The 24,971-nt window shown below is 50.2% G+C and overlaps 4 protein-coding genes across 5 annotated transcripts in view; 1 reads left to right on the top strand and 3 right to left on the bottom strand.

The window, feature by feature from the left end:
• Positions 1-17,606, top strand: part of LOC121600107 (uncharacterized serine-rich protein C215.13) — a 78,675-nt gene extending 61,069 nt beyond the window's left edge. For both annotated transcript variants that reach the window (XM_041928425.1, XM_041928418.1), the window contains 4 exons: positions 5,467-5,547; positions 5,679-5,740; positions 15,336-15,565; positions 15,655-17,606. In XM_041928425.1, coding sequence (XP_041784359.1) covers positions 5,467-5,547; positions 5,679-5,740; positions 15,336-15,565; positions 15,655-15,944 — 663 coding nt within the window. In that variant the 3' untranslated portion in view covers positions 15,945-17,606. The remainder of the gene's footprint in view (positions 1-5,466; positions 5,548-5,678; positions 5,741-15,335; positions 15,566-15,654) is intronic.
• LOC121600075 (elongation factor-like GTPase 1) lies at positions 4,447-24,882 on the bottom strand. The gene is made up of 3 exons (XM_041928375.1): positions 22,149-24,882; positions 21,959-22,072; positions 4,447-5,062 (listed from the first exon to the last, which is right to left on the bottom strand). The coding sequence occupies exons 1-3, from the start codon at positions 24,628-24,630 to the stop codon at positions 4,689-4,691; spliced, it is 2,970 nt and encodes a 989-aa protein (XP_041784309.1). The 5' UTR covers positions 24,631-24,882; the 3' UTR covers positions 4,447-4,688.
• Positions 12,497-13,767, bottom strand: LOC121600153. The gene is made up of 2 exons (XM_041928486.1): positions 13,588-13,767; positions 12,497-13,488 (listed from the first exon to the last, which is right to left on the bottom strand). The coding sequence occupies exons 1-2, from the start codon at positions 13,685-13,687 to the stop codon at positions 12,554-12,556; spliced, it is 1,035 nt and encodes a 344-aa protein (XP_041784420.1). The 5' UTR covers positions 13,688-13,767; the 3' UTR covers positions 12,497-12,553.
• Positions 18,734-21,776, bottom strand: LOC121600083 (pre-rRNA 2'-O-ribose RNA methyltransferase FTSJ3). The gene is made up of 2 exons (XM_041928387.1): positions 19,217-21,776; positions 18,734-19,146 (listed from the first exon to the last, which is right to left on the bottom strand). Exons 1-2 carry the CDS (start codon positions 21,586-21,588, stop codon positions 18,870-18,872), a joined length of 2,649 nt encoding a protein of 882 aa, XP_041784321.1. The 5' UTR covers positions 21,589-21,776; the 3' UTR covers positions 18,734-18,869.
• Positions 24,883-24,971: the final 89 nt, after the last annotated feature.

Here is a 24,971-nt window from a genome sequence, read left to right as displayed (position 1 = left end):
TTTTGTGCCCTTGGATAACGATGCTTCCTCTCCCACTCCATCTCGCTTCCCAAGCTTGGCCGCTCAGGCAGCCACAGAATGATTTATAACAAATTTACACCAGCACCTCCTCCACCACCAACGCTCATCGCGAGCATAACAAAAGGAAAAGTGTGTGCACTATACCACCCCGTCGTCTCCCTGGGCGTTGTTGTCAGTCGCTGGGAAAGCGAAGAATAAATTAGCAAATGTTTAGAAGCATCAGCAGTGAAACTGAGTCCCACCACCCTCCGTTCTCAACCCCATCGACAACTCTCCCATGCTCGGGGGGGGCTGCTTGCACTTGGCCTTGCACCCAAACTCAAACACTCCCATGCGCGATAATGGGCTGGGAAGGGAAATGTTCTGCTTTTACCGCTTTTACCGGCGTCGGGGTGACTTCGGGCCGAGCCGATACGCATCTAAAATCCCGCGGCACGGTAAACATTCCTACCTGCTGCTGAGCCCCAGCGTTTGCTTGCTTATGCGTCTGTGTGCATGACTCCAGGTGTGCATGTGTGTCTGTGATGCAGGTGTAAGCTCTCTCTCCTCTCCTTGTTGTAAGAGGGAGGGAAAAATAAGATCCCAATTTTCTCGCACGCCTGCTTAGCATGCTGCTATTATCTTCTTCTGGCGTTGGTCTCACAATTTTCCCACCATCGCGTAGCGCCACCAGGCCGCGGTTCACACGCGGATAAGCGAACGTGAACCAATAGTTCACATGGAGGCAGCAGCAGCAGCAGCAGCAGCAACACAAGCTGCTGAGGATGATAATGCTGTTCCACAGTGGCACCAACCCCCAATCGAGGCGTAAATCGGCACAATGAACCTGACCGAGAGAGAGAGAGAGAAATAAGCCTTTCCTAGCCTTGACGCCCTTGGCCCACTGAAGGCGCGCAGCACGCACCCCCTGCTGCTGGCAAGTAGCATGGAAGCAGGACGCTGGCGGCGACGAATAGAAAGCCGTACCGTACCTTACCCACAACTGTCAACTGTCGGAGACACATTCCCGATGCCCTGACTGTTGCCGCTGCAATCGCCACGGTTTGGCACGCTAATCCGGCACGATCAAGCCGTTGAGCACAGTGTGCGGATCACATCTGCAGCGAATCGCCACCGGCGGCCACCACCATCTGGTGGATTGGTTTCAGCCTACCATTCCTGCCTTTGCAAACACTTGATCGGACTACCGGTTTCGGTGCCATTCCAGCCATTCCGTCGACTCTACGCCGTTTGCTTTTCAATCTCCTCTCTCCCCAGGGAGGTTGGCTATCGCGCCTACTTTATCTTTCTGGATCACTGGAACAAAAGCAAAGCAATCATTAGAAAACAAGCAAAACCAACATCATTATAACACAGCGCGCGCGCGCACACACATACGAAAAAAAACCTCCCGCAGGCAAGAGTCTGCTCGACTCACCCGTTGTTTAGCTTGGGTTGTAGATTTAGCAACAACAAAAACATAAACTCTCCCGAGCTTCCCTTCCGCTCAACCGCGCGGCTAAAGCAAAGAACCTACCGGCGATCGTTGCGATCGCCCACACTGCTAATAAAATAATTGGTTAACGATCTGTCATTATGACGCCGAGCGCCGACCGGAGCTGCATTTCAAATGGTGCCGCGCGAGCTGCCGCGTTTACCACCGCCAGCGCCATCGCATCCACGCGCGTGTGTGTGTGTGTGTGTGTGTGTGGATGCTGTCGTTCGGTTGCTGGCATTATTAATTAGCCAGCTCGATGGTACGATCCCCCCCGCTGGTACGCTTCAGATTAGCTGCCGGACAAGCGCCATCAGCACCGGGCGGATCGTAATGTGAGTCGGCATAAATCAATCACAGCACCCCTTGCAAAGCATCCACCACCATCATCATCTTCGCACTGGGTGCCGGGTGCTACCGCGGCCTTTTTCGCGAGCCACACAAACGCGGTGGCCGAAACGGCACGACGGACGGGCCCCGTCTGACTGCCACTGCCAATCACTGTCACTGTCACGACGATGGTGGCAGCAGTTTGCGCCGAGGCGAAACGATACCCCCGTCCCGTTGCAGACCTCATTCGGACTAATGGCGACCCGACGATTCGTCATTCCGACCCTACGGACGGTGGGTCGAGACGACGGCACACGGTTCGGTCACGGTTTACTTCTTCCCAGCCGGTGAAGTGTGAGCTCCACTTGGAACGATCCACAGGAGTCGTGCGGATCGACGGAACCGAACCAAAGGGGTGGCGCTTTTCGCGATCACGATCGAATCAACCGGGAACGACAGTCGGGGAGTGTGAAATTTGTAATTTTCTTCCACGCGCGAAGCGCGACCCGACGGAAGGTGGGGCTTGATGGATAGCAAGAGCATAACCGTGTCGCGTAAGGTGATCCGAAAACGATCCGGACATTGATCCGCGGCGAATCGATCCGCAATCGGTCGCTTCTTGCGGTTGGCTGCTGGAAGTGGACCAGCGGAAGAATGTTGTCACCTCTTTGACCAGAGCGCAAACACCTTCCCAAGCACTCCGATGGATCACATTCCATCTTTGGCCCGGATTTTTTCTCCATCATTCTCATGAACCAACTGTTTTTTTGCCAGATTTTTTTAATGTTCAACTTGTGTTTTGCTGTGACCAACATTGTAGGGATTAATGCTACACAATTAAGAAATTTAATTACGCTTCATAAAGTCACTACAACACGGCTCAGCATTCTTTACCTGAGATGATCCTCAACCTCTGCCTCCCCTGCCTTAACATCGACGTAAAACGGCCGCAGACTTCCGGTTTGTCGTGGACACTGACATGGAACCTGCACACCCAATTACTGCGGGCCCCAATTAATTAGCCCCGAACCATACCGCCACTGGCCGGCACAAAACTATGCGACCACGACATTCTGCCCACGGTGTGCACCGTTAATTGGCATCTCGTTGCCAGCGTAGGGTGCTCCTTCAGCCCAACAAACCCTTCTACCTGGAACGATACAGATACGGCGGCCGCATCATGTGTCGGGGGTACTGTATAACTTTCCCGCTCGCGCTTAACAAACATGGCAAACCCGCGCGGACTGTGCGCCGTGGGTGAAATCATGCGCATTTCCAAAACTTCCGTCCATGACCCTTCGTTTCATTCACCTCACTCATCGTGATTTGTGCGATTCTGGTGCGTCTGCCTCCCGCCATATCAAGATAGCGTCATATCAACGTAGACAGCAACGCAGACGGGAAACCTCCGTGTTTTACCGGTGCGCAGGGATGGAACGATTCCCACCATACCATTCGTACCAACGGCGTACGGCAACGAAAGCGAAATCACTCTCTTGAGCGCAGTTTCACCGTGTCCGCATTATTTCTTCTTCCCCTCTCGTGTCATTGCCCGTCTCCCGAGTCGCTCGATTTGCTTGCACGGAGGAGATGCGCATGTAAATCCGTGCATCGATACGTGAAAGTGAAACCAATCAAGACGAACACAACGCAGCTTTATCTACGGTGGCTCGCCGTTCCCGCTTGTCCATTCCCATTTCCGACCGATGGGAAAATCGGGGAAAATGCCAACGATTGCTGTGGAGAGTCGCGCGTGTGGGAATGGGATGCTGCCGCTTTTGTTGCTGCTGCTTGCCGTACACTTACAGGCTACACACGATCTTGTACGGTTTGCCATCGTCGTCTTCCTAATTGACATACTCAACGCATGTGTGCGGTTGAAACCATTGTCGTCGCACCGCAACCAATGTACGTGTAATTAGTCGGAAGCACCTCCAGCCTGCAAACAAGCGGCGGGCTCGTTCGTATCACAGAACACAACCATCGAACCATGTTGGTTTTGCACAGTCCACGGAGAAGGAAAGCGAAAAGCTTCTTGTCACAGGGGAAAGTCATGGCGTGGAAATACGATCCACCGGGGAAAACCTCACAGCAAACCCACGACCCCGGGGCTGCAGTTGATGGAAAACTACACCACAAACTGCACACACACAGTACATACCCGTGTGACGGGGAACCGTGTGTGAGCTTTAAGAAATTTACTTTCTAGGTCAGCCGCCCCTCTTAACCCGAAAAGATCTCATCCCATCAAGCGACGAACGTGCGCCATCGTCGACGCGGTGACGATGGTGGTTTGATCTATTTTACACGCTTTCGTGTTCGCAGGCGTTCGGTTTCGCTGAGGATCGCCTTTCGCTGATTTGCAGAGGATCGAAACGACAGAACATCCACCCACGGATATAGTTATGTCTGCGGTTGATTAGCAGCACATCCCCTCCACCGGTTGGCTTTTCTTGCCCGGTTGTATTGGCTCGGTCACAGCACGTCCAACCACGTACGCTTTGGCCTTCTTTTTCTTCTCCCCGTTCCTTATTAGCTGGAAACGAATCTATAATAAACCGTGTTGCGATTTCGCGTTCTCAATACGTGGCCGTTAAAAGGAAAAGTCACTTTGCTGATCGTACTGTAACCGAGCATCCATTACGGCACTGACTTTAAATCAATTATGTTAAGGATTAACTGCTTAAAGTTATCAGAAATAGGTAAAACAATCCACAAAACTACCTGCGCTGTCCCTGTGCCAAAAGAATGAACTATCCTTTTTCTTGCTGCGCTTCAAAAAAGTATCGCGGTCGAGTTCGCTTTACGGTTCCCTCTTTATAAACCGCTTCTCAAACAGTCCGCCGCAAGGGGCACGCTGCTTTTACTTATTTTTCGATAGCGTGCGCTGCTTTTCCGCAAACTCCACCAGCTTCTTCTCCACCGGCAAACCCTTCCGTTCGCGTATCGCGTCCATGTAGACGCGGGCCACGTTCGTAAAGTCGGCCTTCTCGCCGTACTGCAGGTACTCCTCCTCGGTCGACGGTACCCAGTGCGGATCGATCTCGACCGTCTCCCAGTGGCTGAAGACGAGCTGCGGCATCGCCAGGCCGGACGTTTGCTTGCGTATTTCGGTGGCGAAGTTAAACGACTCGATCACCGGTATGACTGCGGTCACGTCGAACTGGCCGCTGCCCTCGATCAGATCCGCCGACTGGATGCGCCCGTGCCGTCGCCCTATCACGGCGTACAGTTTTCCTATTGATGCAGGAAAAGAGAGAAAGAGAGAGAGAGATAAATGTAGCATTAGTAATGGTATAGGATAAAGTTGATAGCATCAGCTACTCAAAACACATATGCACACAGCAGCGAATGAGATATTTCAGTTAAGTTCGGTGGCAATGGTTTCCAATGGTGTGTAGTTTCTTTCTTCTTTTAACAATCACCGTTAATGCTTCCAACTCATGCCTACACACGCCCAGAAACAACATCTACGCCAAATGCCAAAAATAAACTTGCCACACACAGACACACACACTAATGAGAAGATCCTCGAAATTCAAATTCAACTTTCCATGCTGCACCAGAATGCGCAGCAGAATTAGCCGATAATGTTCACCTTTCCTCACATTTGATTCCTTTTTCTTTGCTTCCCATTTTAGACTGGCCTCGCACCCACCAAGTACCATTATTACCCACACAATCAGCATATCTACTTCCTGCCCGAGTGCGCCATCCAGCAGGTAAGCATTGGCGCAGCGCTCGCGCACACAAACACACCGTTAGCCCGTTCATCTGCTGCCGTGTTCTAATCAATATTCTATTTTTTGCCTTCATTTCTCATTTTTCCCAACCATCCACGGTCCGCGCACAGGTCTGCAATGCTGTCTACGTGCGTCTGAACTACACCCAGCCACTGTGTGCCTGCCCGCCGAGGTAAGTTGTTGTTCGCCATCCACCACCGAAGGGCAACCGTCCCTTGCGGGTTGGGTTGCGCGCGTTGTTCCGTGTGTTCAGTTTTCCCATTTTCAAAACCCAGAACCCACGACCCATCGCTTAGTCGAAACCGATTAAAACATTCTTCGTAATCAGTAACGAGAGCGTCTGGAAAGATGGCCATGCAGGAGGTAGAGTCGTTCGCCCCATCAATTGACATGACTGGTGAAAATGGGCCCTTCCCGCAACGCTCACAACAGATATGTTGATTTCGATGCGCCTCCATCGGAGTCATTGAACTACCGCCACCGGCAGCGAATGCCCACAAGTGACCTCGGCCGACGAGGGACGTCGGAATTTGTAGATCAAGGTCTTTCCCGAGTCCCCGAAAGCTGTTCAAGGCTGTGGAGCTTGCCGAGACAATCACCCCACACCGATGGATGGTTGTGAATGGTTGATTAATTTCCAATTTTCCGCGATTTTGTTTTCCTTTCACGACAAAATCGAGTTCCTTAGAACCTCCAAAAACTATCGCCCCGCATACCCCACCATCTGGCTCTGGCCGTTCGAATTTGTGTTGGTGTGTGAACAAAAACCCCAAACGATCCTCCAGCGCTTACGAGGGTGGAACGCAGACGCAGGCCGCCACAGACGTAATTGGGGTTTTCACTTTCCGCACCGAAACGCCGTGACGGTGGGTCGGTTCGGCGTGGGCTTGGTGGGATCGTCATTCCCCGCCATGCCGGAAGAAGGCGTCTGCCGGGCCGTGAAGCGCATCGCCAATCGGTCCCACAGCGGCTCCTGCTCCTTGGGCAGCGGGAAAGAAGGGGGTGGGGAAGCGCGGCAGTGCCTCACGGTCACGGCGCATGAGTGCAGAAAGCAATTACCCTCATCAATCATGCTTCGAAGCTTTCCCGGGTGCTTCGGTCTTCGGACTGCGTCAACCCAAACGCAGCAAACTCGTTCGCAAAGCTCGGCGTCTCATTATGCTTTGGTGCAACTAAACTAAACAAGCTGCTAAACATGATGTATGACAGGCGCACCACCGCACAACGCGCACGATCGCCCTCGTGGCTCACAGCACAAAAAGTCCCATTGCGAAGAGAAGAGCTATTGGCACAAACAAAAGGCAGCAAAGCAAGCAGGCACACAAAAAAGCATGCTCTGGGAGGTTACAGTTATTGGAGTTTATTGAATTTCTTACAACGGTGGAGGGAATGCATGAGAGACGTGTGTGTGTATCATGTGTGTCTGGTGCCGTTGTGTGTTTACAACAAAAGCGGGAAAAGAACCCATAAATCGTTTCTACACGGTAATCGAATTAGTGTCGGACAGGTTTATCGCACAGGTCGTGCCCAGACCTCAGTGAGACGGTGGAAGGAAGTAGAGGATGGGAGGAAGGGAAAACACTGCACACTGGATGATTTCAATGAACCTTTCTGCACCAGCGCCCGTGTCGATTATGCGTCGTGTGATCGATTTCATTACTCCCAGGCGGAAAGTGTGTACTTGTCGGGGAGGGTTTTAAAATGTCACACGTTGCAGAGTTTCGCTATAGATTTCAACACTTTTTCCATTGATCTCAACGTGTTTGATGTGGGTAGACCATCCCAGCTTAAATAATGGCTTTTTATACTTTAGTCCGTAGCCCGCTTAAGACGAATTTTCTATTTTAAGGCAAAGGTGATTAGACTGTCTAGATTCCCTAAGTTTCATTATGCGATGGCAGGTCACAGACATATATTATTCTGCAACCAAAGGAGATGATAACTAAACATTTTATTTTTGAATACTGAATACTGGTAACAAATATGGTAAGTTTCCTCAACATCTCTAATATTCCCAAAGAAGTAGAGAGGATATTGCTTATATTTCCCGGAACTAAATTGTAGATTCCTTAACGACTTCAAGATAGATTCTTGAAACTTTGGGAAAGGATGTTTATATTGGATGTTTCAAGAGCACAAGTGTGGCATTAGGGAATCGTTTGTTTTGATGCTGTACACTGTTGGTGTTGTGAATTTACATGTTTGCAGCGATTTCAAGCTATCAAGTATTTCTTTTTTTATCCTATGATGTATCATATCAAATTGGAGAATCCAATGGTTATATCTAACGAAAAAATATTGATGTGTATGTAACGAAATCTCATCAACGATATTGGAAATAATTACGAAAGTGTAGAGATGTATAGGTAAACCGAGCAAGTTACATATCGTAGCCAAATTTGAAGTAATAAATATTATTAAAGCTAAAACAGTGATACTTCTATATCCAGTACCGGTACGCTCTCATCGAATCAATCTCACTTCATCGTACTAAAGATCCATTACCGGATCGTGTTAGCAACTTCTAGCCATCCTCCTCGGTTTGCATTACAACTGATCAGCCGACTCGCCGTAACCCGCACCCCGGCAGTCCTTAGCTAAAGCGACATTAACATTCTTCTTCTCATTATCCGGATTGAAATGTTTATTACTCGTTTATAGGGCCGTGTAAGAATTTCTAGTGCTAGTGCACGATGCCAGCACACAAACATGCGACATGCGCTCCGGTTACATGTTCTATTCCCTTTACGAAACAGCACCGTTCGCCCGGGAGTATCAGCAGGGGGGTCACGTATTTAATTAAATCACCAGGAAACACGATCACGATGAAAATTCCCGCACAGGAACAAGCATTTTTGGGGGGCTGGCCACCTTCTACGCTAATGCACGACTGTCCCAGGAAAGCCAGAGCCAGTGGCGAGCAAATGACAACCCAGGAGCCAGGAATTCAAATTTCCATTCCACCGTTTCGGTTCATCCACTAACAATGCAATTCCGTTAAAATCTATATTTCGGATACCGATGGCCATCACCTTGTGAGGCCCACCTTCCCGTCCCGGAGGGAGAGCTAGTACGAGAATGTGGTGCCGTTGTAATGAAGCACAGCCTCCTTCCTCTTCGGAACCCCTGCCAGCTTCAATTATGCAGCAGGCACACTCGGGGAGACCAAAGGGTGTGAGCGTATCGAATGCATCGAACACGCGGGGACATCTGCTGGAAAAATGTGCCTCAGCTCGGCATTGCAGGTCGTCCCAGCGAACAAGGCATAACATTGTTCCCTAGCTCTAGCGAACCTACGAACCACAACGAACGCTAATGTCTAAGTAATATGCAATATTTTCTCCCCGCTCAATGCTCCCTGTCGTTCTCTTTTGGTTGTTCGCGACATCTTCACGATGCCGATCGATGGTAAAGCCAGAATAAGAACACGATCGGCCGCGAGGTCTGCAATGGCACGCTCTCTTACACCATCAAGGCTGTACCCTGTGCATAATGAATATGCGCTGAACACGGGTAGCCTCATTTCCCACCTGGCTGATTTAGATTCGCGTTCACTGCCCACTGCAGGGAGGCCAGATCCAGACACAAACCTCCTAGCCTCCCCAACACATGTGTCAGCCAGTCAGGAAGCTTTTGAGCAATGGGTCATGGTGTGAAGCAGGCACGATTTACACGACCATGATTACAGTCAAACAAGCCATTTGCTTGCTAACCGACAGGGTCTTTTTGCCGTGTATCTTTCGCTGCTGCTGATGATCTATAAAAACGTACACCATTTTTCGGGCGCCATTCGCGTTGGGGTTTGCTTCTATATTAACATATCCGTTACTGACCCGGGAAGGAATTATTACCTAGAGCACCAACCCCCTCCTTTCTTCAGTAGCTCATTATGCCCGATCGTTTGCCGGCCACATGGCTGAAGATTACACACCCGTTGGCTCATGTTCGCTGATGCATCGCCCGATTTAAGCCAGGCCATCGATCCTCTGGTATCGTTTTTCGTCTGCGCGAGCAAGAGTGTCTTCAAAATGCAACAAAAACGAACTGGTTCCGAACAACAGCAAACCAATTCATCTAAGATTAGCCCAGCTATGCTTGGGCAGTGTTGGGCAAAGCATACCAATTAAACTTAGTGTCGGACTATAGACCGACGACGACCTCGCTCGAGCTCGGGCGAAGAATTTATGCAATACGGGAGGGAAAACTTGGAGGCTCTCCTGCGATAACTTGCAAATTTTACAAGTCCGCGTCGGCGCTCGGGCACCTTGGTCGTGTTTTGCTATCGGAACCTATCGATCGATCCATGCGCTTTCGTGCGAGGAATTGTTAACAGCACTCATTAAAATAAATCGCAGCGGAATTTAATCACCCGTGTCTAATCGCACACTAATCCACATTGAATCATTGCTACAGTTTACACATAAATTAACACTCGTACAACAGTGAAGTGAAGAGTGAGCAGAGAAAGCATACAACAAACACACCACATTTGTTTGGTCATTGCTATTGCAAGCAGTCGCTTAACTGCGTCCTTTAACTTTCCTTTGTAGCGAGAGTGTTGTAAAAATCAATTGCCCCCGCCGAACGCCACGCGGGCGGGCATCATTTCAGGACAATATAAACTGCATACCGAGGGTTTTTTGTTTATCCATCACACACACGCACAAAATCATACACTATCAATCATTTTAACCCCGTTTGCGATCACCGCCATGCTGTCATACAACGAGCGACGGGAAGAAAAAGGCATAAAATCCACATCCCCCTGAGTGTGGTTGATTGCACCACCTTGGCGTGGTGTTTGCTGCAGCAAAGTGAAGGTCAAACTGAACCTGTACCTCACTCACATCGATCAATGCACAAAGCGGGAGTGTGATCAGCGCGGCTGCCCGTAACAAAAGCTCTTTTCTGCTTACGCAGCGTCCTCGTCCGGGCTAATGATTACGCTAAAATAATAATCTCATTGGCAACAAATTTCCCTCCACCAGGGAGGGTGGTACTTTCTCCGACCGTAACCGCCCGCTGGTGTGACCTCCCACCGATGAAGGAATCTAAGCGAACCGCTCGGACCCTTCGACTGTGTAAACTCTAATGATTGCCATTCCTGCGATCGCGTGTACAATAATCACCCGCAAGGGATGCAAGCTCATTAAGCCCGAGGGGTGGTAAAGCGGAAAGAGATAAATGCAACCGATTGACACAGGCAAGCAAATGTTAGCGAAAAGTGTGTCCGTGCGGGGAGTCATCGAAGTCATCGAAACATTGTACTTATCTTGTTATTCCCTTTTTTGAAATGATTAATTCTAATGCGTTATCTGTTTGCCTTGCGGAGTTCAACGCGTTGAAGGAGTCAAATGTTTGCTTTATCTTTCCGGCTTGCAACTCGCATGCACAAACTCATGTAAAATAAGTATAATTTTGTTAAAATAAAAGCTTAATTCAAAGCATTAATCAATTATCGCCCATCGGTGCAGGAAGATTTCAGTCCATTTCTTATCGGGTTTGATTGAACATTTCTCGGTGGAGCAGCAGATCGGAAAGATCCATTTAATAATCGAACCTCCCCTTGCTTTGGCAATTAGGGGATGGAGAGGGGAGGAAGTTCGCTCCAAAAACTTTCCACCAGCAGCACCTCTACACAAAAAAAAAAAATATTTCATTTCCCTGACGTGGTGTGTTCGCCTTTTGTTATTCGCATTATTTCATTTGTGCGATTATTTTGCTCTGCTTCCTCGTCTCAGCCAGCAGACAACAATTCACTCACGGCAAATCATAATCGAATCGAATTGCACTCGATCGATATGCAAAAATTTCTCCCTTCGCTCGATCAGGCCACGCGGGGGAAAATTGGGTTCCGACCGATCGGACGAGGAGTGGCCAAACATTTTCCAAATTTTCGTTGGTTTGTCCATGTGTCGGCGTTTGTGTGTTTGTGTGTGTATGTGTAAGGAGGAAGGTAAATTGGTTGCAATAACCGCGTCCCGAGGCCAACCGGGTTACTGGGCCTGCCGGATCGGAAAAATCATCCACCTTCCGGCACAGTGCGTGTAAGGTGTGTAAGGGAGGCGAGGAGACAGAGAGAGAAAAAGGGGGTAACACGAAAATTTTCACCATCACCCCCCCCCCCCCCCCCCCCCCCCCCCATGTGTATGTGTGTGTGTGTGTGGACAGCACGGAAAGAATATGGTACACGCACCTGTGCGCTGATCGGGCACGAGTGATTAAATTCCACCGACGATCGATCATCTTTCGATTGATGGTGGGTAATGATGATCCCCCGATCGCAATCGGAATCAATGACCGGAAGTAAGTGGTTCGATTGGCCGAGTCTGGTAAATTTCGGTGACCTGAAATTCCAGCCCCTCACACACACACACACACAAACACACGGTGGCCGCATCAGTTTCCGATCAACGATCGACCACCAAACAGCGAGGCAAAAGTTAATGAACATTAGAGGGCAACAGAGCGCCCGGCCAGCCAGTTTGAAAGCGGTCAATTAATAATTGGTTCACAATGTGTGTGTGCTACTATCTTGATCGCTTCACCCACGTGTGCTTATGTGTGTGTGGGAAGGTAGAAGCTGAATTTCCCGCACCGCAGGCGATCGCTTACACGCCAGCGAGATGATCTGATTGTGAGCAGCGAGCGATACTTTCGATTCAATTGTGCACCGTATGGAGACGCGCTTTGCTTTCCATGCAGCGGGTGTAGCTTTCTAATTTCAACAACTACGCACTCCTATACTTACACTGATAATATATCTATTTCGAACAGCCGTGCGTCCGTTACACACCTTTACGCGTAACGGCTTCAACCTTCAACGGGCAAGGTTTAATGTCTACCGAGTCTGCCGCGTCTTAGTACCGACCCCGGGCGCGTCTAGACGGAACATGTTGTTCACAGAAAAAAAGGGGAAAAAGCACCGTTCCTCGGGCATACAGCATAATTCTTAAAACTTTATTTCAACTACCATCGCCCTCTCTCAGTATCTCAGCAGCGTTGTTGCCACCCAACCGAACACCAGCGAAAGGAACAAACATTCGATGGCACTTCGTCCGGAAGCGACCGACTTGGTGCTGCGCTGCACTGGTACGGCCGCAGCCGCACCGTTCGGACGCGGATGGATCTGTATCGGTGGCCCGTTCGGGTTATAATCGGCCAGCAGTGGCACCTTCACCCGTCCCGGGACGCCCATCACGTTTGAGGGTATCGTGCGGCACTTGCTGGCCGTTTTCCAACCCTCGCAGATTTTAGTCGTCGCGTACGTGCAGCCCATCTGGTAGTGCCACATCACACCAACGGTATAGTTCACCTGGAAGCACTGGAACTCCGGCGCTGGGCCTGGGTACGGTACGTTGCGCAGGGTCGGATTGGAGGACGTTAGGAATAGATGCGTTGAGTTGACGAGCGAGGCCGTGCACGGGGCGGACGGGCTGCGCAGACACTCCTCGTAGTTTCCGGTCGAGTGACATATTTTGCAGTTCAGTGGTTGGGTGCTGTGCTGCACTGTTACGGCTGCAGCGGCACCGTTCGGGCGCGGATGGATCTGTATCGGTGGCCCTTGTGGGTTGTAGTCAGCCAGCAGTGGCACCTTCACCCGTCCCGGTACGCCCATGACGTTCGAGCGAGTCGTACGACACTTGCTGGCCGTTTTCCATCCCTCGCAGATTTTGGTCGTCGCGTACGTGCAGCCCATCTGGTAGTGCCACATCACATCAACGGTATAGTTCACCTGGAAGCACTGGAATTCAGGCACTGGGCCCGGATACGATACGTTGCGCAGGGTTGGATTTGAGGACGACAGGAACAGGTGGGACGTGTTGACGAGCGAGGCCGTGCACGGGGCGGACGGGCTGCGCAGACACTCCTCGTAGTTTCCGATCGAGTGACATATTTTGCAGTTCAGTGATGCCAATCCTGACAACGTGCCCAATTGGAGAAGGGGTGAAATATCAATGCAGCAGCAGTATTAGATACGCACGGAAAACGGGATTAGTTACTCCACACAACACCTACCGCTGCCAACGAAGCATGCTGCCACGAGCAGCGCCACCACGAGGAGGCGCCCAGCGCCTAACGTAACACGGTTTTGGAGAGACTCTTGTCTGGAAGCCATCTGGCGAAAAACTGTCACCACGGGCAGTTCGCTTCGAAAGGCGACGATCGACGAGAGTCCCGAAAAACTGGCGCACCATTGCCACAAACGAGCGTTTCACCAATACTGTGGTGTTGCAGCGTTTGCACAGCCGGTTGTTCGTCGTTGTTTTGAACACCGGAATGTCAACAGGAAAACTGAGCCGCATGAATCATTTCTGAAGATGACGAAGGCTGTAACACACACACACACACACTTAGTGACTGTTACGCACAAATATCATCTTTACGCTACACGTGGTTAATATGTGTTAAGATTTCAACAAAGCTGACATACGTGAAGATTCCGTGCAAGAGAGCTTCGGTTTCGGTTTACTAATTGGTTCATTGGATCAATTACAGTGGTTGAAGTTTCTTTAAGCGTATTCTCATTCTCGAGCAGATTTTGATGAAAAACTGACTTGAACCTCAAATTTGTTGCTGAGCACATAATAATTTGTTTACAAAAATCCTTATCATTCGCTTTTTTTTTTGAAGACCCTATCACATTTGGGAGTTTTAAATGGAATTGGCGTTTGACAGCTTCCCAGGTAAATCCCAGCTCGCCAGGAAAAATTAATTGGTCCAAACCAATGTAGATTCTGTCAAGAACGATAATTCCACTGTCAATGTTTTTTTAGAAAGAAACAAAAAAAAGCAGTTCCAAAAGTGTCTTTGCTAAACAACTCCTTCATTAAAATATTTTTTTAAATAGAAAGATAGATTTAACATAAAATTCCGTTCCATAATTCCGAGCGTGTTATTACATTGGCGAAGTGGATTTTGCGTCCAAATGTGGTCAACAACAGATGATGAACTCTGGAAATATTCGTTTAATGGAATAGGGCCTTAACAGGTCTGTCAAGGATGAGTTCTGAATCTAAACAAAAAACTAGCTGTCCCCATTTCCTACGCTTAGATGTGTCTGGGATGCGTTCTAGAATCTGCTGACGGCTTGCTACCGCGCCGAGTCAGCGGATTCCTGAGTGTATTTAATTATTATTATTATTTATTATCATTTTTGTGAAGAATAATTATTCTACCTCCAATTAGATAAGAATTATCTGCAGATACGTTGAATTCATTTCAAAAACTAATAAAAACAAAGATCTACAAAATTCAAGAGCTAATTGGGCGTAAATTTAACACATATAATGACGATGTCTCCATCAGCACTCTTTATCGGCTGTTTTTTACCAAACATCAACTCGTTATAGCCTTACACGAATTATTTTTTATCATTATCAACAGTTTGACATCAAGCATTTGAGGTGCAAGCCTACCGGTATAAAAAGATGTAAAAAAAAATCAGATGACCTTATAACAATTTCTGTCACTGTATAAACCGGTAACAACGGCAGCGCCTAAGTAAAACAAGCAATTCCAACAGAAGAAAAAACAACATTCATTAACGGCACTTACAACACCGCTTTATCAGCGCATCTCTCAGCAAGCCATCGTGTTGTCCTCCACCCATTCCCCCCCCCCCCCACTGATCACCCCCCTTCCCGAGAGCCATCGCGATCCGAACACACATCCCCGGGACAAACCCTTTGCTGCGCGCGCTGGTGTAATTATTCTTCACTCACGATCATCTATTTTGTTTCGCCTTTTTTTCTTCTTCTACTCAGATACCGCGATCCGTGCTCGGCTAGTCTGAACGAGGACGACAACCACACGATCAAGCTGGTGGGCAATCAGCAGAAGCGCGCCATTACGCTGGCGAAGACGTGCGAAAACACGAACGAGCTGCGGGACTGCCGCGCCCCGAAGGACTGGTCCATCCTAGCGCTCCAGAACACCCGGACGGGCAAGTCGCACTATCTGGTGATCTGCAAGTGTCCGCCCCACTATCGGCTCGGTAAGCAGCAGAGCTGGGAAAGGGAGAAGCCCCCATACGGTGCTAATCGAATGTTTGTCTCTTTTCCCATTCCCACCCCAAAAACACAGAGGGACCGCTGGCGCACGATCAGCCAACGTACGCCGGCCTGCCCGGTATCAACGTGTACGGTATGCTGTGCGTACCGCCGGAAACCTCCAGCTACTACGCCTCGAAGCCCGCGAAGACGCCCGCCAGCAGCACGTACAACAAGTGGAAGGTGCCGTCGCGGCAGCCCGTCTCGTCGTACCGTGCGAACTCTGCCGCCATCACGGCCGCCACCGAGGACACGCAGACCGAGTCGGTATCATTCCGGACGTACCAGAACACCACGGACGGCACAGTGGGCAGCGAAAATTAAGGGCCAGAGGATGTTACAATCCGTCAGCAGACAAACACACACACAAAACGACAAAAAAAACGCCTCACAGGGAAGGCGACCACCCTTGTCCGCTTTTAGGGAAGCTATAGTAAGGGGGTAGCGGATGCAGCGGCGACAGTCCATTCCTTCCATGTGTTTTTCCGCCCGCTTTCTCCATTATGATCATCCACCTGCATTAGTTGTAATACCTTCATATACTTTACATGTAGCTCGCTCCCAACGAAACTGGCCAGCCTGGTTGGGCGGCCCTGGGTTTCGGACCCGCGCGCCCTTTATTTATTTATTGGTCTATACGATTACTAGCAGTACGGATATTCCGCGTGTCTGCGGCCACGTCCAGTAGTGTTACAAACCTAGCCGCACTTTTAATCAGCGCAAATCGCCAGGCCGCCACATACGAAAACAGTTACATCGGGCGCATAAAACGGTTCCGGATCGCGACCACGTACCAGGCCGGCGCCATCCGGGAATCGTTTTATCTACCGATTCCGATGTACGGTACAACTTTAAGGACATGATTAAGCAAACGGTTTGCACCCTGACTGACTGACACGTAAACATACAGCAGCAGCAGCATTTGGGCGGCTTAGGCTCCGGCAGCAAACGGGAAACTCAGCCAGCAATCCGAACACGAATCCACGTTTATCTCGTTCTTTTCATCGCTACTGCGCCAGCAAGGCCTACTCAAACACAGTCACCGGGACTGGTATGGGGGAGGGAGAAAGGGAGAGAGAGAGAGGAGGGAATTTTAACCGAAAAAACACACACACATACACAAATGAATGTAATATTTAGCAATCCTCCGATTTTAGGAGCGCAGTAGGCTTTTACTATGCTTCACGTAACATGGCGACCAGTGATGGAAAGAACGAGGTGCGTGTGTGTGTGTGTGCAATGGGCAAATGTTTCCCGCTTTGGATTCTGCTCGCGTTCTGCCCCGCACATTGCTTTGCTAATCTTGCTTATTTATTATCATTACTTTATTCGGGACTATTTATTGCAAACTCTTATCTTTTAATTTAACCACACACCATCATACCAACGAACGAACGAACACGCGCGCGCACGGAAAAGGAAAATGGGAAATTGACCGGGCAATAGTAATGCCCGGATCCGGGATTGCCGGGATTGTTTTAAAAGGAAGCGGTTTTTGTATTACCGTAGTATTTTCTCTCTCTCTCTTTTTCTTAGCCTGCCGGTGTGCTACAATGCTGGTTTTCTAGTAGACAGTTTGGGAGGATTTGTATCCTATTTAACTGTGTTTTTTTCTTTCTTTCTTTGTAAATAGTATACGATTCCGCGTAAAATTAAAAAAAACGGAAAAGGGTTCAAGAGAGCGGAAAGCGCGTTGGTAAGCATACACATTAAAGAATGCTCGAAGAAGAAGCATCGCGACATGTGTGTTTGAGTTCGGTATAGAGCGGAACCGAACCGAATTTTACTGGACTCGTTTCTACCACTATGTTCATGCACCCACACACAACAAAATGGTGAACTAGAAGCAGTAGAGCGATAAGAATGGAAACAAATAATTGAAGTAGTGAAACAAATCCACATACCTATTTAATAACGGCGCTAGATAAGCTTAACATAATGTTAGTAGCAATACTATGAATAAAAAATAACGATATACGAAAAAAAGCTAGACACAGCCTACTCATTTGCTCAACCCGCTGGAGGCAAAATTAGCATTTGTTGGTAATTTTGTCTTAACACGTCTAATGAGCATCGAACGCACGACGACGCAAGCGGGTTGGAGCGTTTGCACACTCGAAAGAAACAATTGGAGCGATTGTTCTACCTTTTACCAAACAGTACATTCTCTGTTGGAGACCATATTCTGTACACGTTCCTGTTCATTGCCAGCTACAAGTCCATCGGTTTTAGTCACGCGGCGAAATACTTCCCGGACGGTAGTGTATATGACTTTTGCGCCATGTTCCCACATTGGAGTTCCGTTGTCGTCGTGCTTTTACCACTGGCATGGAGTACAGGTAGCTGCTTTTCCCGCCTAATTGTGTCCTCAAATCCTTACACTTATCCTTTACTCTTATGCGCTCCTTTGCAGTGCACGGTTTCAGTTGCAAGTTCTGTCAATCCGCTAACAACTACAGCAGCTGCATTGCGACCGTCGGTGAGGTAGAGTGCACCGTTGCGCTCGTTAACATGACGCACCTTTTGCTGCAACCGCACAATCCCTCCCTAGCAAAGCAAGCAACATCGTCCGCGAGCCAGTTTCAGTGCTTTCAGTTGAACTACACTACGGCGGGCGTTTGGAACTATCATATGGGCTGTACCTTTGCCGGTAGTAACATTTGTGCAGGCTGGAAGGTGCTCAGTCAGTGCAAAGTAGCGGGCGGTAGCAATCGGGGACAGCCCGCGAACGGCAAAGCTTCCGACGGACCGACTTCCAACCGTCCAGCAGCATCGATCACTCCAACGCCGACGAGCAAAGGATTGGGGAGTGGCTCGACGTCGATTGCTAAATCGAACTCTTCGACCACAGTAGGTGCTAACAGTTCCACTGTCCTATCCACCGTTATGCCTAAACGCACAAACAACGGTTCGATCGCACAGAAGGCTGCCTCGAAGGCTGCCGTCTTATCGTCCCAAGCAGAGATACTGTTAGTAGTCTGGTTTGTGGTTTCACTGTGGAACCATCGCTAACTCATTAAACGAGTAATAAAAGCGATACTAATTCCTACACGATTAACTAACACGCCGTATTGTGTTGCTTCCCTTTCATAATTTAAGCTACAGAATGCATCTACATGTTCCATAAATGTATCTTTATTATTTATTTATAAGTGTTTATAGCGATGTGTTACTTTTCTGTTTTTGCTCTCGCTATTCCTGTGTGTACACGCTCTACACTAGCAATAGAATTAACCCAACAAAAAAACCTTACTTCTTACGACTGCCGCCAGCCTTTGCCTTAGCATTGCTGCCTCGGCCCTTGCCCTTTCCACCGGCAGCAGGTTTACCCCGGCCCTTGCCGTGTTTTTTCGAACGCTTATCCTTCGCCATCTCGGCTCGCCGATCCTTCTTCATGCGCGGATCCACCACCTTGAACCGGCCCTCGACACCCTTCGGTCGACGCACCTTCTTGCCGCTAACGCCCGTCTTCTTCGCCACCACGTACGTCACATCCTTCTTCTTCGCGTCTGCTTTTTTGTAGAGCCTGGGAAAGAGGTTACAACAGAAAACCATTAACATTTGTACAAAACCAGACGGAACTTTCCAATACTTACTTCTTCAGTAAACGAATCTTCTCCTGGTTGGTGTTGTCCACGTTCTCCATGATCGTTTCCGCCTTCTTCTTGATCTTCTCCAGCCTCTTGGTCGCGTGCCGCTTCTTGCGCGCCTTCGCCTCCATCACCTTCTTGATCGTGCGCACGTTGAACTCGTCCTTCGACTTGCGGTACTTCTCCACCACATCTTCCGGCACCGGCAGATGGCGCTGCATCGTTTTCAGCTCGTCCGCAACGAACCAGTCCGGCAGGTTGGTATCGTTAAACATGTACCGGTTGAACGCCGCATCGATGATATCGCGGCGCGTCTTCTTGCCCGAAATTATCATCTGTCCCAGCGCCAGCTCCTCCTCGCTCAGCTTGATCTTCTTCGGCTTGCGCACCTTCTCGGAGGACACAATCTCGAAGCCGCCCTCGCTGTCGCCACCCACCTTCTCTATCGTCTTATGCACCATCGTGCCCACTGCCTGTGCGTTCTGTGGTTCGTCCTCATCTTCCGACGAGCTGCTGCTATCGCTCGACTTGTCGCCGTCCAGCTTGTTCACATCGTGCTTGGACCGGCGGCGGGCCTTCTTTCCCAGCGGTTCCGACTCCTTGCTCTTATCGGTGCCCTCCGTACCAAGCACCGTCACGCCCGCCTTCTTGTACGCCTCGATCATCTTGTCCAGATCGTAATCCACCACCTCCTCGTCGTTCGCTTGGAGGTTGTGCTTTTTGAACGCTTCCTGCTCGTACCACAGCTGTGCCCGGTGCAGCCGCTTGTCCACCTTGCTGCGGTAGTCCAGATCCGTGATCAGCGGATTGCGGTCCTCATCGTCCGACGGATCCTTCATATCTTCGTCCTCCTCAAAGCTCAGCTCCTCATCGTCCGACTCCATCCCAAGGCCCTTCTCGTCGAAGTCGGAATCTATCTCGGAATCGCTATCGGCTCGCTGGGTGGAAAGCAGCTTATCATCCTCGAACAGATCACCCTTCGTCTCGCGGTCGTACCGCACGTACTCGCCATCCTCCGCACCCTCGTCGTCCGACTTATCTTCTACCACAAAGTCTGGCGCCTGGTCGAGGATGCTCTCCAGTTGCTGCCTGGTGCCGACGTCCTTCAGCGAAAACACCATATCCTCACCCTGCTCGGTCGGGCCGGCATCGCCCTTGATGACCATCTTCAGGCTCAGTTTCTCGTTCAGCTTTGCCCGCTCTTTGTTGGTCTTCTTGCGCATTCGCTTCGAGCTCCGCTCTTCCTCCTTCTGCAGGGTCGCAATCTCCTTCTCAATCTGCTTCAACTCCACAATCTCCTCGTCCACATCTGTTTCGTCGTCGTCGTCGTCCTTCGCTTCTTCCTCACCTTCGCCCTTCTTTTTCTTATCATCCGCTTTGTCCTCGCCAGCCTCCGTAAACTCTGGGCTGAGCAGCTTGTGCCAGCGCAACAGTTCCTTGATATCCTTACGGCCCAGGATCTTTATATCCTTGCAGCATTCCTTCAGCTCCGTCGTGGTGCGCGGATGGTTTGCAATTGCTTCGTCCGCCTTGGTGAAGGTAATTTCTGTCACGCGGCTCAACAGGGCCAGCGGCTTGTCGCTCTGCATGTACTCCAGCGCGGTTATAATCTTACGCACGTCCGTGCTGTCGTAACCTTCCACCTTCGGTTTTTTGGGCGTTTTGCGCTCCAGTTCCTTCAGAATGTTGTTCGACGAAATGTCCTTCGACTGGATGTCCAGCTCCTCGAACACATACTTCGAGTCCAAAAAGCGTGGATCAATCTTGTCCGGCGCCTTGTAGTACTGGCAGACGACGAAGATTTCGGCCGACTCCTTACGCGAAGCGGACGGTTTGGTCGCATGCACCTTGCGGAACAGCTGCTTCAGCACCCAGATCAGCGCGTTGTAGTCCTTCGAGCGGAACACCTTCGTGATGAACCATCCGCCCGGTCGCAGGAACTGCGTGGCCAGCTTGACGGCGCTAAGCGTCAGACAGACCTGCTGGTAAGCATCGTGCAGCCAGTTTTTACCCACATTCGGTGCACCATCGTTCAGCACGACGTCCACTTTCCACGTCTTCAGCTCCTTTGCCAGATCGGCCTTCGTTTTGTCGCTCGTTATGTCGCCGATCAGGCTGATACAGCCCGGCACGTTCTTGATCGGGTATAGATCCACACCGATCACGATGCTCGAGACGGGCATGTTCTGCTTCGCCACCTGCATCCAACCGCCGGGGGCGGCACACAGATCGAGACATACTTGCGACTGCTGCAAGAATCCGAAGCGTCGGTTCAGCTGAATCAACTTGAATGCGGCACGCGACCGGTACCCGGACTCTTTGGCGAGCTTGTAGAACTTATCACGCCGATCCTTTCCGACTTTTGCCTTTTTACCCATTGTTGTGAGCGCTTAAATGGGGCTTTTAACACACAATATCACACGCACTTTGCAACAGAAGGAAGTAACACAAGCAACTTTGCACACTTTTTACCTTTCAGTCGGTAAAATTAGAGAATTTTGGTCGTCGTCGCCGCTTGGTCCAATCGACAACAAACCATGTGCTCGGTTTGACAACGCGATGCGCAGTACGTTTGACAGCTACCAAGAAAACAAAACGATTTTGACAGGTCTCTGGCGAGGGGTAGGAATCTCATGATTGACACAGTGTTGCCAGCACGTGGCTAAACCGTTTTCAAACATATCCAATGTTCAATTTGTGTTTTTAAATAAAAAAAAATAAATCTAAATTTAAAAAACAGCCACTTACCAAGCACATCCGAGTTCACTGTAATGTTACAGCTATACATTGGGTGAACGAGCCGTTGCGGCTGGTTCTGGAAAGCCTTCTTACATCCTTCCTTAACGGCGGACATGATTTGGCCTGCAGAGTGTGAGAAATAAGCACCATTTAATTACGTTTCTTCAAATAACGTACATTCATTTCAACCACCACATACCTGAAAGTGGTCCATGAGACGCAACCGAAGCAAGATCCACTCCGATCGTCACGTCTAACTCCCAACGTTCCACCAAAAAGCACACGCCCTGCATCGGCTCATCGCACAGCGGTCCCGCCAACGAAGCCATTTGAAACCCGTTCAAAAACGACGACTCGTACTGCGCGCGTGGATCGTCCGCCGTCTGCTCGGTCGTCTCATTCTCGTACCACACGGCCGTGTGCTTGAAATCGGTCCCATTTACAAGCAAATTCGTACCACACTTTTTCGGCCCAAAGGACCAAATTCGATCGAACGGCACTGTTTCGGGAAGCAGCTGGGTCAGCCCCGCCCGAAGCTCACTGATCGAATCCTGCAGCGCCTGCGGTAGTGGTTGTTTCGCTTCGTGTGCCTTTATGTAGGCTTTCAGTACCGGTTCGTTGGTGTTTAGCAGGTCAACCACCTCCTGCGACAGTGGCATTGCTATCAGCTTGATCGTACACTGCCGGTTTGGCGTTTGAAGCGTTACCGTTTTGTCTTTCTCACGATCCTTTGCTATTTCCTCCTCTGGATTATCCTCCGACGTCGGTACGAACGGGACAATTGTTTCCTTAAACGGTACGATCGGTTTCGACACGTTCAGCTCAATTTTAGCGTACGTTTCCTGCAGATCCTTGATGCACCGTTCGAGATGGACTTCGCCGAGCGTTAACAGCACATGCTCCCCACTTTCCTGCACGCGAACCTCCACGCAAGCGTCCGCTTGATTGAGCAGCTTAAGCCCACGCACCAGCTGGGGCATTTTTTGAATATCCTTCGGCTCAACGGCCACGCGCAGGATCGGTGTCGCTATCATGGGAAGATCGACAAACGGTGGACAGTAGCGGGTGTTGCTTAGCGTAGCCGTTTTCAGCACCACGTTTTGCAGACCACCGATGCCAACGATATTACCGGCCGGCACTGCATCGACCGGTTCGAGCTGACGGCCCATTAGCAGGAACAGACTATCGATTTCGATCTCTACCAGGTGTGGATTCGCACCGGCATCGTCGGTCGTGATCATCGTACGTGGATCATACTTGGGTCCAATCACGAATACGCGCGATCCTCTTCTCAGCGTACCGCTGTACACTCTGGCAAAGGCCAGAAATATTTCCGCCTCCCCATCACATCCACCGTCCTCAGGATCCGACAGCGAGAGCGCCTTCGTTAAACGTTCCAGTGTGTCCTTCGCTCCCGCTAGTGCACCGTGCTCGATAGGAAACATTTTCGAAACGAACACAATCAACCGTTCGCTGTCCGCCCGGCAACGCATAATGTCACGCTTGAGAGCTTGCGTTTCCGCCGGATATGACGCGAAGTCTGCCAACCGAGAGCAGAGCAGCTTTTCCGCCTTCATCTCGCTAATGCCGGTCGGGTTGGGGACCGTTCGGCAAACCGCACCCAGCAGCGATCGTTCCATTGGCAGCCAGCCGGCCAACAGGTTCCTCACCGGCACCCGTCCATCGGCGTGCTTCAGGTCGCGCACATTCTGCACCACGCCGCACCGCTCCGAGATGGTTCGCAGCTTCGCTTCATCTCGGTTTTCCACCAACCCGTATATGTTCCACAGATTGTCCAGGACCAGCTGCACGAAGAGCGGCTTGCGACCCTTTTCCGTGGCACCGGGCTCTATCGCTTTCTTGCGCGGTGAATAGAAATAGTCACCCCACAGTGCGTTCAACAGCTCGCCACTATCCTTTACGCCCTCCAGCTTACCGTGGTACAGCCGGGCGAAGGTTGCCAAATCGAAAGCCCATCCATCGAGCGCCGAACCGAACAGCACGTTGCCCTGCTGCGGTGTGTAGTACAGGAACGAATCGTCCGCCTCCTCCAGCGCGGAAGTTTGATCCGCCGTCGTACTGATCTGTTCCCGGGCCAAAACATCCGTTGCGAACAGGTTCCCTACGACGGCGTTCACTTGCTCCAGCACCTGCGCAAGATGGTGGTACGCTTCGGCCGGTTCTAGCCGCTTTTCCAGCACCAGTCGGTCGATTTTGTTCAACAGCAGCACGGTGGAAAGCTGCTCGTTGTAAGCTTGCTGCAGACAGACGCGTGTTTGCGGACAAACGCCTTCCACGACGTCGACCACGATTATTGCCCCGTCGCAAAGCCGAATGGCGGTTGATACCTCGCTGCTGAAATCTACGTGACCCGGCGAATCGATCAAGTTAACCAAATACTCTTCCTCGCCGGTGCTCGCCGGAGCGTCTTGCGATTCCTGTCGAAAGTACAGCGCAATGCTGCTGCTCTTCATCGTGATCTGACGCTCCTGCTCGTCTGGCCGGCTGTCCATGTAGCGCAGCTTGCCGGCCAAGCGCGTGGAAATGATGCCATTGCTTGCGATCAAACTATCTGCCAGCGTGGTTTTGCCGTGGTCCACGTGGGCCAGAATGCAGATATTACGCACCTGGCTCGCGTCCTTCTGAAGGTGCGTAAGCTTCGATAAGTCCACACGCACCATACTTATGCTATGTTTAGTAATACAATGGTTTATCACAGTTTTGTCGGTCTTTGCCGCAGGTAACGCAAAAACAAACTAACTCTTGCACCGGTAGCCGCGAAATCAACACAACAAACAACCAACCCAACCAAACAGCTGACTTTGACGCATGCTCTTCCAGCGCACGTGCTTTTGTTTTTATTTACTTTCCGCATTTGGGCGCAGTGTTGCCAGCATTTCCATTTAGCTGATTTAATTCTTACTTTTCTTTCGAATGGAATTTCTCCTCAGATCGCTATCCCAAGAAATAGAACAACATTTATGTTTAGAATCATTTGCGATGCCGACTTTAATAAATTACT

The sequence above is a fragment of the Anopheles merus genome, chromosome 2R, assembly GCF_017562075.2.
Source record: "Anopheles merus strain MAF chromosome 2R, AmerM5.1, whole genome shotgun sequence".
Taxonomy (NCBI): domain Eukaryota; kingdom Metazoa; phylum Arthropoda; class Insecta; order Diptera; family Culicidae; genus Anopheles; species Anopheles merus.
The sequence above is the reverse complement of the archived record's forward strand: the minus strand, read 5'-3'. Positions and strand labels throughout refer to the sequence as shown.

Excerpts from the sequence above, each read along its gene's own strand:
- LOC121600153 (XM_041928486.1), bottom strand. The coding sequence starts at position 13,687 with ATGGCTTCCAGACAAGAGTCTCTCCAAAACCGTGTTACGTTAGGCGCT. Across the intron at positions 13,489-13,587 it reads AGCATGCTTCGTTGGCAGCG|GATTGGCATCACTGAACTGC; the intron begins GTAGGTGTTGTG and ends GCACGTTGTCAG.
- LOC121600083 (XM_041928387.1), bottom strand. The coding sequence starts at position 21,588 with ATGGGTAAAAAGGCAAAAGTCGGAAAGGATCGGCGTGATAAGTTCTAC. Across the intron at positions 19,147-19,216 it reads AAGATTCGTTTACTGAAGAA|GCTCTACAAAAAAGCAGACG; the intron begins GTAAGTATTGGA and ends CCTCTTTCCCAG.
- LOC121600075 (XM_041928375.1), bottom strand. The coding sequence starts at position 24,630 with ATGGTGCGTGTGGACTTATCGAAGCTTACGCACCTTCAGAAGGACGCG. Across the intron at positions 22,073-22,148 it reads GTCTCATGGACCACTTTCAG|GCCAAATCATGTCCGCCGTT; the intron begins GTATGTGGTGGT and ends CACACTCTGCAG. Across the intron at positions 5,063-21,958 it reads AGTGAACTCGGATGTGCTTG|GAAAACTGTACGCCGTGATA; the intron begins GTAAGTGGCTGT and ends CTGCATCAATAG.